The sequence below is a fragment of the Musca vetustissima genome, unplaced genomic scaffold, assembly GCF_032173495.1.
Source record: "Musca vetustissima isolate MV318-11 ecotype Yass unplaced genomic scaffold, APGP_CSIRO_Mvet_v1 utg2469, whole genome shotgun sequence".
Taxonomy (NCBI): Eukaryota; Metazoa; Arthropoda; class Insecta; order Diptera; family Muscidae; genus Musca; species Musca vetustissima.
In genome coordinates, this window is record NW_026875029.1 from 96,695 (window position 1) to 113,612 (window position 16,918).

Below are 16,918 nucleotides of genomic sequence, written 5' to 3' on the forward strand. Positions count from 1 at the left end.
TAGAGAGTGGCCATAATGTGGTATTGTAGGTCATTTGTATCTCCTTTGAAAATTGGTTAATTTTAAATGAATTATTTAGTGGATGATGATGACATCTTTTTGGTGAAAAAAGGAAAGAGAGAGAGAGAGATCGTCCTTTGACCTTCATGGAACTTCACAAAATAATAAAAAAATAAGAACAAAAATAATTTCCTGAAGGCTTTAAAGCTTCGAATTTAGCCACCGATTCTCAAGGTACCCCTATTATTTATTATTATTATTTTTTTATATTCCTCCCCAACCATAATTATTTTCTGTAGAAGAAAATGTTATTTCTACCAAAACTAGCCAATTCTAACTTCGAAAAATTAATCACCATATTTAATTCTATTCGGATTAAATTTTTCTTCGAAATCCCACCAATTTTGAGGTGTGGTGAATTTCGATGAAAAATTCACCAGACTTAAAATTTGGTATTTTTTGCAGGAAAATATTTCAAAAACTAAAAATTAATTTAAAAATCATTTTTTTCGGGCATGAATTAAACATTGACAAATCTAAAAAAAATATAAAAATTAAAAAAAGAAGAGTGTTTCCCAAATTTCCATTTTTCTAGTCAAAGAAATTATTTTAGAAGCATAAATATGTATTGCTTATGAATTTAGCTTTTATTTGACACCAATTTTAGGGTGTGGTGAATTTCACCCCAAATTCACCACACCTTAAAAATTGTGGTTTTGCATATAAAATAAGTCCAAAACTACGAAAAAGGTGTTTCAGAGAATTTTCGATTTCCTGAAATCTAGAGAAAAGCTATACATTAATTTTTATTAAAATAATCATACGTATAGACACATTTCTTTAAATTTTCCTAATTCTAGTCACACAAAATGTTTTAGGGGCACAAATTTGCATTCCTCATGAATTTAGCTTTTATTTGACACCAATTTTGGGGTGTGGTGAATTTCACCCAAAAACTCACCACACCTAAAAAATTGCAGATTTGCATAGCAAAAAATTCAAAGACTATGAAAATATGTTTCAAATATGTTTTTGCTTGCTTTAAACCAACATACAAAGTATTTAATTTTTTTTTCAAATTAAAATTTCAAAACTACACATTTTTCCTCAAATTTCCAAGATTCTAGTCAAAGAAACTATTTTCGGAGCACAAATTTGTATTCCCCATGAATTTAGCTTTTATTTGACACCAATTTTGGGGTGTGGTGAATTTCACCCAAAAACTCACCACACCTAAAAAATTGCAGGTTTGCATAGCAAAAAATTCAAAGACTATGAAAATATGTTTCAAATATTTTTTTGCTTGCTTTAAACCAACATACAAAGTATTTAATTGTTTTTTTTAAATTAAAATTTCAAAACTACACATTTTTCCCAAATTTCCAAGATTCTAGTCAAAGAAACTATTTTCGGAGCACAAATTTGTATTCCCCATGAATTTAGCTTTTATTTGACACCAATTTTGGGGTGTGGTGAATTTCACCCAAAAACTCACCACACCTAAAAAATTGCAGGTTTGCATAGCAAAAAATTCAAAGACTATGAAAATATGTTTCAAACATGCTTTTGCTTGCCTTAAATCAACATTAACAAAAATTTTAATAACTTTTTGATTAGAATTTACATTTTTCCAAAAATTTCCAATATTCTAGTCAAAGAAAATATTTTTGAAGCACAAATTTATTATAATTTTTTAGTTCGAATTACACAATTTCCAAGGCTCTAAAGATTAAATTTAATAAAAATTTTTAAAAACTTAATATTTTCTATGAAATTACAAGTTTTTTCTGTCGAAACTGCGGCAAAAATATTTTAAAACACCTCGAAATGGTATTCTTAATATGGTTTTGGGCGAATTACATAATTTTTCAAGTGTGGTGAGTTTCTATGAAAATTCACCACACCGCAAAAAATGTGCCAAATGATAGTAAATTCATGCCTGAGTATGAAAAAATTATAAAAAATTAATTTTCTCTAAATAGAAACCATGATTACACTTAGCAAACCTTTAAGTGGTTTTTCTAAATTTTCCATGGAATATTGAGACCTTGAAGTCACACAAAAATTTGAATATCAATGCCAGCAATTAAAATGAAGCTTTTACACTCATTCTTATATATCACAAACAATCACTGCAGAATAAAATTAAAAAATAATTGTAATCCTTGTATAGACACATCATATCCAACCAGCTGTTACTACTCCATTAAGTCAATGATGACGATGATAGTCCTTTAGATGAGTGTAGTGTGTGTTTTTGCGGTACATAAGAGATTCCTTATAACCTTGCATGGAGTATTTGCTTAGATTGTTATGCAGATTTATTCAAACAATTATTTTGAAAATCTGATTTTTTTCCACCCTATTATCCTTGTGAAATGAGGGGGAAATGTCAAGATTTTTGAAATTGAAAAACCGAACCTTAACGTTTATATTTTCTTCTCCTAAAGCGTAAGAAAATCATCATCGATATCGATGTTGATTGGATTTGTGTGTTGTTGCTATTTCTCTTTTTTTCGAATAGAAAAAAGCGTGTAACGTGTCGTATGTGGCAATAAACTCTGGAGGGAAACACACAACAATACCAATCCTTTTTAAGGACACAGAAAAAAAACACAGCACCAAAGAACGTTTTTCGCCAAACAAGACCTGCCACACATAAAGCCTTCAGTTTTTCAGAACATTATACCGAAGTTGTGTTATGCATTTGTCATGCATACATTTATGACTGCCAAGAGAGTGAGGATAAACAAGCAAACACCAAGGATAATGTCGAGAAAAAAATAAAAAAAAACAAAACACGACAAGAAGAAACATGAAATGCGACATTGACACTGGCACTGTCATCGAAAAACAAAACACACAGACACATTTATTTTTTAAATGTCATAGAATTTTTTTCGGAATACAATTTCAGTTATGCACATAGCAACCAACAGCAGCATCAGCCGTAGCATCATCAGCAATCAGGAGTCAGTCATCACTTTTCTTGTCATTCAAGCGTAATATGCCACACACCACACACTAATATAAAAATATCAAATTGGCAAAAAGACCCCACAAACATTGAAAGTGAATTTGATATTAGAATGGTTTAGCTATAGGCATTTGTCATAATACAGGTAGCGAAATTGAATGGAGGTTAAGTGAAATTTGCCATTTTCGAAAAATGTATGCCAAGTTAGCTGAAAAAAACATATAATATATATGGACATTTTATTTATACACTTTCTGCATAGAGAAAAAAATATTTATTGAAATTTTTCATACACATAAACATTCAGTTAGGTATATCTGCATAAGTGTTAGGGGGTATAGCTTTAACCTACATATTTTTGCGGAATGTTTTGAGAAAAATAAATGAGCTGTGTGTAATATTATATCACATTTTTTTTAATTAAAAAATTTTTCTTTAAATAATTAAGGAATATTTTTTTAATTTTCTCATCCATTCAAAATCGGACATTAGGACGGGTTTTGCGGCGGAATTTGTGACCGAAATCTTTTAAAATTGCTTCTAATATTCATATCTACGAAAATCAATGCAAATGCAACAATTTTTGTAGTGTGGTGAATTTCTGTGAAAATTCACCACACCTTAAAAAGTGGCTAAAATTATTCAAAATGTATGTGACAACACTAAAAAATAATAATCAATTAGTTTTCTTGAATAAATTCAGAGGAATCATGATTTAAAATTACGATTTCCGAGCGAAATACAATTTTTTTATTTTATACACATTTTTTTATTTTATATGGGAATTTGTGAACCAAAACTACGAAAACTAGCTTCTAATATTAATATTTATCAAAATCAATGCAAATGCAGCAATTTTTGCAGTGTGGTGAATTTCGCTAAAAATTCACCACACCTCCAAAATTGCCTTTATCGATTATAATTTAATGTAAAATCATAAATTCATTGTGTTCAATAAGTTTTATTTAGCCGATTTTAAGGAATCGTGATGAGAGATATTTTCTATAATTTGACCAAAAATCTTGAAAAATGTGTTATGTAAATCTTGAAAAAATGTGTTATATCTTGAAATTGGTTGATATAACTTTCAAGAAACTAATATGTAGTCTTTTAATAAATAATTTCCGGTCATTTTCTGCAATTTTTAAGGTGTGGTGAATTTCAATGAAAACTCACCACTCCCCAAAAATTGCTGAAAATGCAAAATTTAATGAAAATAAATACAATTTAAATAAAATTTCAAAGTTTTGTTGACCTATTTGGTCTCTGCAGCACATTATCTTTATATGTTTTCCATAATAGTAAGATAATAACATGGTGGTGAGGGGAAACTTAAATTGATTAAAAAATACCATTTTCGGTATTAATAACTTCAAAAAACTTAGCTAGAGTTAATATACAATTAATTCCTGATTATTTCCAGCAATTTTTGAGGTGTGGTGAATTTCCTTAGAAACTCACCACACCTGGAAAAATATTGCAAATTCACAAATTAATGATTCTAATTGCAATGAAATAAAAATTTTAAAGTTTCGTATACCAGTTTGGCCACTATAGCAATTTTTTTATATTTTTACCTATAATATTGAGAAAATATTGGAAAAACATATTCAATTCATAAAATTTTTCAATCCTCGGCCTTGATAAGTTCAAAAAACCTAGCTAGAGTTTATTTACAATTATTTTCTAATCATTTCCAGCACTTTTTAGGGTGCGGTGAATTTCCATAAAAACTCACCACACCTCAAAAATTGCTGGAAATGCACAAATTAAGGATTCTAATTGCAATGCAATAAAAATTTTGCAATGTCGTCGGTAAATTTTGCCTTAATATCACATTACATTAATATTTTTAATTATAAAGAAAGGAAAATATTGAAAAAATATTAAAGTAATTCAAAAATTACTTTTTCGACATTGAGAACTCCAAAAAAACTTGCTAAATTTAATTTACAATTGATTTCTGATCATTTCCAGCAATTTTGGAGGTGTGGTGAATTTCCATAAAAACTCACCACACCTGAAAAAATGTTGCAAATGCATAATTTGAGGAAATTATTAACAATTTAACTAACATTTTGAAATTTCGTTCGTCAATAATGTCTTGAAACTCACAATTTTTATAATTACCCATAAGGGTTAAAAATACCGATAACATGATATTTATTACAAAAATGCCACTCCCCATCTTGGTAACACCAAACAACCTTGTTAAAGTTAATTTACAATTAATTTCCGATCATTTCCAGTAATTTTAGGGTGTGGTGAATTTCGATAAAAATTCACCAGACCTGGAAAAATGTTGCAAATGCATTATTTTGGGGAATTATTAACAATTTAACTAAAATTTTAAAATTTCTTTGGCCAATAATGTCTTGAAACTCACATTTTTTGTAATTATGTACCCATTAGGGGTTCAAAATACCGACAACATGATATTTATTTTAAAAATTGCCACTACTCCCCATCTTGAAAATTAAAAAAAAAACTTGCTAGAGTTAATTTACAATTAATTCCCGATTGTGTCCAGCAATTTTTAGGGTGTGGTGAATTTCCATCGCAACTCACCACACCTTAAAAATAGCTGAAAATGCACAAATTAAAAATTCTAATAGCAGTACAACATAAATTTTAATGTTTCCTTAACCAAATTGGCCGCTACAGCAATTTTTTTATATATTGTTACCTATAATGGTGAGATAATATTGGAAAATAATATTTAATTATTGAAATTTTTATATTAAATTTATTTGACATCGTCAGAAAACCTTGCAGAAGTTTATTTACAATTAATTTCTGATCATTTTCAGCAATTTTGGAAGTGTGATGAATTTTTATAGAAATTCACCACACCTTAAAAATTGCTCAAAATGCAGAAATTAAGAATTCTAATTGCAATAAAGTTAACATTTTAAAGTTTCCTTTACCAATTTGGGTTCTACAGCACATTATTTTTATAGTTTTTACCTTTAATGGTGAGAAAAATATTAAATTAATTAAACTTTTCCATTATGGGCCTTGATAACTTCAAAAAACCTTGCTAGAGTTTATATACAATTATTTTTTGATCATTTCCAGCAATTCTTAGGGTGTGGTGAATTTCTATAAAAATTCACCACACCTCAAAAATTGCTGAAAATTCAAAATTAAAAGAAAATAAATACAATTTAATTAAATTTTCCAAATTTCGTTGACCAATTTGGCCTTGGCAGCAACATTTTCTTTAATATTGTATATCGAAAATCTTCTACATTAATTTAATTAAAAAACTACCACTCTCAATTTTCTATGATTACGAATTTAATTAGATTTTGAAAAGTCAATGACAACCAAAACAAAAATCTAATACCAACAATTTTTACCTTTTTTTGTGGGAAAAAACATGCTTGGTTTTGTTTTTGTAATTGGCATTGGGCCAATTGAATTACACACAAGCAAGCAAGCCAATAGGTTTATTTTGTTTATATGCACCATTGCGAAGAAAAACCTCATTAAATTGTTGCAAAATAAAAATGCAGTCTCCAGACGTTTGTTTGGCAGACGCCATAATAATGACTGGCCACCAGAAATCACGGCGAAGAGAATGACTTCGATGGCTGGAAAACCTCATGTGTGGGAGTGTGGGTTTAATAATGAAAAGGGAAAAAATCGAAAAAAAATCCGCAGCAGCCAAATAAATGAAACGTGGTTAATAAACGCATTGAATCCGATTTTACCGGTGAAAGAAAAAATCAATAAAAGAAAATATGCACAAAGAAACCCAAAGAAAATTGCAACTGAAAACCCTCACAATAAACTTCCACTTTTGAAAATCAACAGCACTCCGATTTTCAAATAAATACAAAAAAGTGAAAATATTTTTTCCTTCTTCTCTCTCGAAATAATTACAGGGATAGTTTACTTCTTGGTTTCTCCTGGTTTTTGTATCCGAACCAAACCAAAACAAAAAAAAAAACTTCACTCACATTGAGTGAAAATTCCAATCAGAAAAAAACGAAAACTGTAAATAAAACTACAGTGGAAAAGTTTGAATATTTTTTCTGAAAAAAAATCGACAGCAACAAATACAAAAACCTCAATATCCCTTCTTGTGGCCAACAAAAAACAGTCTTCCTTTTGGACAAATAACTGCCTAACTTACCTATCAACCTGCCTGACTGCCCTCCCGCCTGCCAGCATATCCCGTAGTTTAAGAACCAAAAAAAAAACTCCCGTATTTTGTTTTTCTTTTACCGGGTTTTCATCCCCGCCCCTTGTAAACAACAAAAATTAAAATAACAACAACACACCCAACATGACTTCCAACGATGCAACGGCCAACATGGAATTGGGCAAAGTGCCAGACACCGTAAATAATTCGTCGAACGTAGATGGAGCCCAACCAGAGGTAAGTTGTAAACAATTGGTTCCTTATGACAGACAATAAGAGAGAGAGCGAATGCCAAGAAATTTTCTGAAATTTTTTGCTCTTGATTTTTTTATTATTTTGAAAACTTGCCTCCTGTTTCCCTTTTTTGTCATTGCAATTTTATTTTGTTGCTCGTTCCCTTGTTTTGTTGACTATTTTCTTGTCATTTGCCCAACTTCCGGCATGTTTAGTTTTGCAATTAAAATTTTTTTTAGCAAATAGTTTTTTGTAATATTTGACAGCATAATTTGGAATTGTTTTGCACCTCAAGTAGATTTTTTACCTTGATATTCCTGCCGAATTTTTGCATACAAAATTCCAATAAGAAAATCCACAGGTCTTCTGGAAAGAAAAGTTTTTCTAATAAGAAAATATAACAATCTTCTCATAAGTGAAGTCAAATTCTAATGCGTAGAAGTAAATTTTTCTTATAAGAAACCCTGTTGTCCAAAGATTCTTATAAGAAAATCTAATAAGAAAGCTAAATTAAAAGTAATTCTAATAAGCCAATCCAATATTTTTTCTATAAGAAGAGGTAGGTGTTTTCCTTATATAAAATACTGCAAAATGTTCTTATAAGAAAGTTAAAAAAAAATCTAATAGGAAAAAGGATTTGTAACAGAAAAGCTAAAAAACATCTAATAAGAAGATGTAAAATTTTTCTTATAAGAAAACCTGACCTACAAATATTCTTATAATTTAAAAATTTCTATTTATAGATAATTCAAAAAGCTTCAAAATAATATCTTCTTATAAGAAAACCTGAATATTTTGTATACAAAAATCTTATAAGAAATTTAAAAAAATGCTAATAGGAAAAAGGATTTCTAACAGAAAAGCTAAAAAATTTCTAATAAGAAGATGTAAAATTTTTCTTATAAGAAAACCTGACCTACAAATATTCTAATAAGAAATTTCTATTTCTAGATAATTCAAAAAGCTTCACATAAAATTTTCTTATAAGAAAACCTGAATATTTTGTATACAAAAATCTTATAAGAAAGTTTAAAAAAAATTCTAATAGGAAAAAGGATTTCTAACAGAAAAGCAAAAAAACTTCTAATAAGTAGATGTAAAATTTTTCTTATAAGAAAACCTGACCTACAAATATTCTAATAAGAAATTTCTATTTCTAGATAATTCAAAAAGCTTCAAAAATTTTTTCTTATAAGAAAACCTGAATATTTTTTTATACAAAAATCGAAAGATTTTCTAATAAGAAAATAAAATAATAAAATCCATAAACCGTCTAATAAGTATATTCAATTTTGTTCCTTATAAGAAAATCTGAATTTTTCTTATTTGAAAATAAAATTAAAAGCACTTCTAATAAGAAAATCTATAAATCTTCTCATAAATAGATTTTTTTTAATAATAACCTGAAAGTTTTCATATTTGAAATATTTTCTAATTGGAAAAACAGAAACATTTCTAATAAGAAAATCTAAAATTCTTTAATATATAGAAGTAAAGATATTCTAATTAGAAAAATATTAAAAGTAATTCAAATAAGAATATCTAAGTAGAGGAAAAGGTTTTCTTATAAGAAAAATTTCTGGGTTTCTTATAAGAAAAAAATTTAGGATTTTCTAATAAATAAAAAAATAAGATCAAAAGTATTTGTAATAAAATTCTTATAAAAGGTAGATTTAATGTTTTCTTATAAGAAATAAAATTTTTGAATAAGGACATAGAATCAAGATATTTCTAATAGGAAGTTTTAAAAAATTTTAAAATAAGTAGATTAAAAAAAAATCTTATAAGAAAACCTCAAGTTTTTCTTATACAAAACCTGCATTTTTCATATTAGAAAATATAACGGATTTCTAATAAGACCCTCTAAGAGCGTCTAATAAGAATACCTAATAGTTGTGAATATCTAAAACTTAAGCCTAAACTTAGTTTAATATGACGACTTTTAGTAGTTCTAATAAGAAGACCTAATACTATTCTTATAGGAAGACCTACAGTTTTTTTCCAATCAGAAAACCTAAAGTTCTTATAATTAGAAAACATGAAGCTCTTCTGATACGAACAACTAAAATTTCTCTACTAACAAGACTTAAAACCCTTCTAATAAGACCTTTATATTTTTGAATAAGAAGACCAAACCTATAGATTATCTAATAAGAAAACCAATAATCCTTCTAATCAGAAGACCTGTGGCTCTTCTAATAAGAACACATCATCAAATAAGAAGACCTATTGTTCTTCTAATAAGAAGTTCCATAGCTCTTCTAATAAGAAGATATGTAGTCCTTTCAATAACAAGTCCAGAATGACTTGTAATAACAAGATCTGAATGACTTCTTGGAAGAAGATCCAAAGATCGTTTAATAAGAAAATTTTAAATTCTTCTAATGAGAATAACTGAATATCCTCTAATAAGAATAACTAAATCCCTCCTAATAAGAACACCTAACCTAAGAATGCATAATAAGAACTTTATATTTTTGAATAAGAAGACCAAACCTATAGATCATCTAATAAGAAAACCAATAAAAATTAGAAGACCTGTGGCTCTTCTAATAAGAATACCTATAGTTCTTCAAATAAGAAGACCTATTGTTCTTCTAATAAGAAGTTCTATAGCTCTTCTAATAAGAAAATCTGTAGTCCTTTCAATAACAAGTCCAGAATGACTTCTAATAACAAGATCTGAATGACTTCTTGGAAGAAGATCCAAAGATCGTTTAATAAGAAAATTTTAAATTCTTCTAATGAGAATAACTGAATATCATCTAATAAGAATAACTAAATCCCTTCTAATAAGAACACCTAACGACCTTATAATAGGATTATTTAAAGTTATTCTAATAAGAAGACCTGCAACTTTTCTAATCAGAATAACTAAAGTTTTTCTTATAAATAGACTTACAACTCTTCTAATAAGAATGCATAAAGCTCTTCTAATAAGATGATCTATAGATCTTCTAATAAGAATATATAAATCTCTTCTAATTAAGAGAAGTTGAGGGTTTCTTATTATGTTCCAATGAGAATATATAAATCTCTTCTAGTTAGAATAGATTTGGGTCTTCTTATTAAAAGAATTTTAGTATACCGAATGACCTCTTAAAGAGAGGACCTGGAAGTCCTTTAATAAAAAGACCAAAAACTCTCCCAATTAGAAAAAATAAAACATCTTTATTAACAAGACCTAAAGTTATTCTAATAAGAAACCCTCCAGCTCTTTTAATATAAAAATCTCCATCTCTTATAAGAAAAGTTAGAGATTTAGGTCTTCTTATAAGAAGACCTTCAACTCTTTTAATAATAATAATATATCCAGCTTTTCTAATAAGAATACCTCCAGCTTTTCTAAAGGGAAGACAACCAGCTTTTCTAATAAGAATACAAAAAAGTAGTCTAATAAGAAGATCAACAACCATTTTAATAAGAATATTTTAAACTTTTCTAATAAGAATTCCTCAAACCTCTTCTAATGAGAAAATAGTTGAGAGTTTCATATTATATTCGTTTTATGTTCTAATAAGAATGCGTAAAGTTCTTCTAATTAGAAGAGCTTTAGAACTTCTTATAAGAAGACCTCAAGTTCTTTTAATAAGAATATATCCAGCTTTTCTAAAAGGAAGACAACCAGCTTTTCTAATATGAATACAAAAAACTAGTCTAATAAGAAGATCAACAACCATTCTAATAAGAATATTTTAAACTTTTCTAATAAGAATTCCTCAAACCTCTTCTAATGAGAAAAAGTTGAAGGTTTATAATATGAAACCCTCAACTTTTTCTCGTTTTATGTTCTAATAAGAATGCGTAAAGTTCTTCTAATTAGAAGAGCTTTAGAACTTCTTATAAAAAGATCTGTAGATCTTCTTATTAGAAGGGGTTTAGCATATCTAATGCTTTTTTTTAAAAAGAGATGGTGGAACTTCTTTTGAAAGACTAAAAAGAAGACCAAAAGTTCTTCTAATTAGAAAAAGAAAACTCCTTTAATAAGAAATACTTCAATTCTTCTAATAAGAAGTACTACTGTTCCTCCAATAAGAAGACCTCCCCATCCTCCTCCTCCTCAATTCTTTAACTTCTTTAGTAAGAAGACCAAAAGTTCTTCTAATTAGAAAAATAAAAAACCTTTAATAAGAAACCCTTCAGTTCTTCTAATGAGAAGTACTCCAGTTCTTCCAATAAGAAGATCTCCACATCCTCCTCTTCCTCAATTCACGCATTGTTGAGATCCTTAAAAATATTCTCTAAAAAATCCACGCCTCTGGTCCTTAGAAAAAATATTCTTGTGGGGACCTTTGAAAATATATTCCTTCAAAAATCGTAGTCGCAGGCCCTTCTTTCAAAAATTCACGGTTATTTCAAAAATTAAAGCTTTAGGATCTTTGAAAAAAAAAGAACGATTCTATCACATCCTCTAGTTCTTTGAAAAAAATATTCTAATAAGAATACCTTAAGTTCTCCCAATAGGAATGTATAATACTTCATTTCTCTAATTTCCGATTTTCTTCCACGTCCAACCGGCATCAAATATTGATTCGAATTGAATCTCCTTACCATACCTGCATCAAACTTTTATCAAAGGAAAACAAACATTCAACTAACAACAAATACATATAAATAAATAAAGAAATAGCCATCAAACACAAAAATCCTTTTGTTTAAATATTCAACCTCTTTTGTTAATTACGAAGCAAATATGACCCATCGACCGACCAACCAAGCTGTCAGCTAGCCAGCCAACCAGCCAGCTTGTTCGCCATTATCCTTGTCGAGTTGATGGTCACTAACAACAAATATCAAACACTATTAAATTATAGTCAAAAAAGAGAGAAAATAAAAATACAGAAAATAAATAGAAAGGAAAGTGGAAAGAGAAGAAGAAAACCAACCAAAATTGAATCTAAACCAAAGTATTGCCTCAAGAAGAAACGCCAGGATATGGAGTTCGGCAAAGACCACAAAACAGTGTCGGGAAAAAATAATTGCTCTCAAAAGAAATAAGGATACGGACGTGTGATTTCTTTGGTTGGCATACAAAACACATATCATTCATATGTGTATGTATGTATGTGTGAATATATGCATGTTCGTGTGTGTGTCTGTGTGTTTAGCTGACCATCATCAGGGCAAATATCATCATCTTTCAAATCTTTTTCCACTAATGAGGAACAAATAATGAAAAACGACCAAAAAATGAGAAATGCACAAAGAAGAAGGAGAAGAAGCAGCGTAGAATTACAAACACATATGCATATGTGGGGAGAGGGGGAAATTGCTCTCAAATATTTCCTCTTTTTTTGCCAAATTAGAACATATATTGAGGTTATTTAACTGCTGCTGTTCAGAGACCTAAGATATTGGCACAAAACCAATATTCATTTTGGACGAATGGGGCGAAATTAAGGGCTTATAAAAGGGCTGTGGTTTCAGCACAAAAAAAATTTAAGACGCACACACACAGATACAGCAAAGTTCTTCTAATGAAATTATAGGTTTGTGGGCTCTTTAGAAAAATAAAATCTAATATTAAATGTTAAACTGTAATAAGGAGACCTGTAGATCTTCTACTATGACGACTTAAAGCTCTTCCCATTCGAACTCATAAAGTTTTCCCAAAATGCAAAACTTCAACATATTCTAATAAGAATATTTAAATATCTACCAAGAAGAAGACCCATCCTGTAATAAGAATACCTAAAGCTCTTCCAATAAGAAGACCTATAGTTCTTCTAATAAGAATATCTAAAGATTTTCTAATAAGAAGACCTAAGACCTTCCATTAAGAAGACCTGAAGCCTTTCTAATAAGAAGTCCTGAAGGTATTTTACTCAGAAGGCATATAGCTCTTCTAATAAGAAGATCACCAGTTCTTCTATTATGAAGACTTAAACATAATCCAATAAGATGTCCTCAAGCTCTTCTAATAAGAATACCTAAAACTCTTGTATTAAGAAGACATAAAACTCTTCTAATTGGGAGATATAATGCTCCTCTAATAAGAATACCTTCAACTCTTCTAATAAGAAAATCTAAACCTCTTCTAATAAGAAGACCTAAAGTTCTAATAAGAAGACTTAAAGATCTTCTAATAGGAAGACTTAATGCCATTCAAAGCTCTTATAATAAGAAGAATTACAACTCTTCTGATAAGAATACCTTAAGCTCTTGTAAAAAGAAGACCTAAAGCTCTTCTAATAAAAAGACCTAACATTTTTATTAAAAAATCTTCTAATAAGAAGACCTCAATATCTTCTAATAAGAAGACCTAGAGCTCTTCTAATAAGAAGACCTCAAGCTCTTCTAATAAGAAGACCTCAAGCTCTTCTAATAATAAGACCTCAAGCTCTTCTAATAAGAAGATAACGACCTCTTCTAATAAGAAAATCTTAAGCTCTTCTAATAAGAAGACCTCCAGTTCTTCTAATAAGAAGACTTCCAGCTCTTCTAATAGGAAGACCTCACGCTCTTTTAATAAGAAGACTTCCAGCTCTTCTAATAGGAAGACCTCACGCTCTTCTAATAAGAAGAACTCAAGCTCTTCTAATAAGAAGAACTCAAGCTCTTCTAATAAGAAGACCTCAAGCTCTTCTAATAAGAAGACCTCAAGCTCTTCTAATAAGAAGACCTCAAGCTCTTCTAATAAGAAGACCTCAAGCTCTTCTAATAAGAAGACCTTCAACTCTTCTAATAAGAAGACCTTCATCTCCTCTAATAAGAAGATCTTCAGCTCTTCTAACAAGAAGACCTTCAGCTCTTCTAATAAGAAGACCTCCAGCTCTTTTAATAAGAAGACCTCCAGCTCTTCTAATAAGAAGACCTCCAGCTCTTTTAATAAGAAGACCTCCAGCTCTTCTAATAAGAAGACCTCCAGCTCTTTTAATAAGAAGACCTCCAGCTCTTCTAATAAGAAGACCTCCAGCTCTTCTAATAAGAAGACCCCGAGCTCTTCGAATAAGAAGACACCGAGCTCTTCTAATAATAAGACTTCAGCTCTTCTAATAAGAAGACCTTCAGCTCCTTTAGCTCTTCTAATAAGAAGACCTTCAACTCTTCTAATAAGAAGGCCTCCTGTTTATCTAATAAGAAGGCCTATCATTCCTAATAAGAATACCTAAAACTATTCTATAAAGAAGGCATAAAAGTCTGCAAATAAGAAGATTTAATGTTCTTCTAATAAGAAGACCTAAAGCTCTTCTTATAAGAAGATCATAACTTTAAGAAAATTTAAAGGTCTTTTACCATGAATACATAAAGCTCGCCTTATAAAGTCCGCATTATAAACCTGTTCCAATGAGAATACCTAATGTTCTTCTAATAAGAAGACATAAACCTCCTCTAATAAGAAGACCTTCCGCTCTTCTAATAAGAAGATATAAAGCACTTCTAATAAGAAAACCTAAAGCTCTTCTAGTAGGAACCCTAAAACCCTTCTAATAGGAAGATATAGTGCTTCTCTAACCACAAAACCTAAAGTTCTTCTAATAAGAAGATACCTCAAGCTCCTCTAATAGGCATCCTTAAAGATCTTCTATTTAGAATACCTCCAACTATCTAATAAGAAGACCTAAATGGGTTCCATTAAGAAGACCTCAAGTTCCTCTAATATGAATTCCTTATAGCTCTTCTAATAAGAAGACCTAAAACTTTCTTGATAAGAATACCTCCATCTCTTCGAATAAGAAGACCTCGAGCTCCTTTAATAAGAAGTCTTCAAACTTATCTAATAAGAAGACCTCCAGAACTTCTAATAAGAAGACCTAAATGTCTTCCAATAAGAAGACCTAAAGTTATTCCAATAAGAAAAACTAAAGCTATTATTTTAAAAAGACTTTTAGGTCTTCTAATAAGAAGAGCTAACCCTCTTCCAATAAGAAGGCCTTCAGCTCTTCTAGCAAAAAATAAGAAATAAGAATTCCTAAAGATTTTCTAATAAGAATTCCTTATGCTCTTGTAATGAGATGACTTCAAGTTCTCCAGTTTAGATTTCGATATAGCTCCCATCTATATTTTCGACCGATTTCATGAAAATCATGGTCCAAGGACCCTATGTTTGTTCCGATTTAGATTTGATTTTAGACTTTTGTTCCGATTTAGCGTATCGGAGGGAGCCTAAAATGATGTGTGCTAAGTTTTGTTGAAATCGGTTGAGATTCCGATATTGCCCCAACATATATATTTTCGTCCGATTTCATGTAAAAGGTACTTCAGATGTTCTAGATTTTATCGATTGGCATGAAATTTTGCACATCGCATCGAATTTTATCTAGAATAGTGTGTGTTAATTTTTGTTGAAATCGATTCGGATTTCGATACAGCTACCATATATATTTTCGTCCGATTTCATGTAAAAGGCGCACCAGAGGCTCTAAGTTTGTTCGATTGGCATGAAATTTTGCACAGACTGTCGAATTGAGTCTAAAATGGTTTGTGTTAATTTCTGTTGAAATTGATTCAGATTTAAGTATAGCTTCCATATATATTTTTGTCCGATGTTATGAAAATGGTGGACCAAATACGCAAAATTTTTCAGATTGAGACGAAATTATGTATAGCGTCGTTATGCACAGACTGTCGAATTGAGTCTAAAATGATGTGTGTTAATTTTTGTTGAAATCGATTCCGATTTCGATATAGCTCCCATATATATTTTTGTCGGATTTCATTAAAATCATGCACCAAAAGATCTACGTTTCTTCGATTGAGGCGAAATTTAGCATATCGTATTGAATTAAGTCTAGAATGGCGTGTGTTAAGTTTTATGGAAATCGATTCAGATTCCGATATAGCTCCCATTTATATTTTCGTCCGATTTCCTGAAAATCACGCACCAGAGGTTCTAGATTTGATCGATTGGCATGAAATTTTGCACATCGTATCGAATTGGGTCTAGAGTTGTGTGTGTTAACTTTTGTTGAAATCGCTTCAGATTTCGATATACCTCCCATATATATTTTTTCGACCGATTTAATTTAAAAGTCGCACCAAAGGTCCTATGTTTGTTCGATTGAGGAAATTTTGCATATCGTATCGAATTAACTCTAGAATGTCGTGTGTTAAGTTTCATGGAAATCGATTCAGATTCCTATATAGCTATAATTTCATCCGATTTCATATAAATGGTGCACCAATGGCCCTATGTTTGTTTGATTCACACGAAATTTTGCACAGGCTTCCATATTGAGTCTAACATGATGTGTGTTAATTTTGGTTGAAATCGATTCAGATTTAGATATAGCTCCCATATATATTTTCGACCGATTTTATGAAAATCACGCACCAGAGCTTCTAGATTTGATCGATTGACATGAAATTTTGCACAGCGTATCCGATTGTGTCTAGAATTATGTGTGTAAAGTTTTCTTCAAATCGATTCAGACTTCGATATAGCCGCCATATATATTTTCGACCGATTTTAAGTAAAAGGTGCTCCAGAGGCTCTAGGTTTGACCGATAGGCATGAAATTTTGAACAGACTGCTGAATTGAGTCTAAAATGATGTGTGCTAATTTTTGTTGAAATCGATTAAGTTTTCGATATAGCTCCGGTATATATTTTTGTCC

At 29.9% G+C, this 16,918-nt stretch overlaps 1 protein-coding gene across 1 annotated transcript in view; it reads left to right on the forward strand.

Moving 5' to 3' along the window:
- Positions 1-7,271: 7,271 nt before the first annotated feature.
- LOC133337538 (venom dipeptidyl peptidase 4) overlaps positions 7,272-16,918 on the forward strand; it is a 36,665-nt gene continuing 27,018 nt past the window's right edge. Inside the window, exon 1 of the mRNA XM_061545757.1 lies at positions 7,272-7,364. Within this exon, the coding sequence (XP_061401741.1) occupies positions 7,272-7,364 (93 nt within the window). The remainder of the gene's footprint in view (positions 7,365-16,918) is intronic.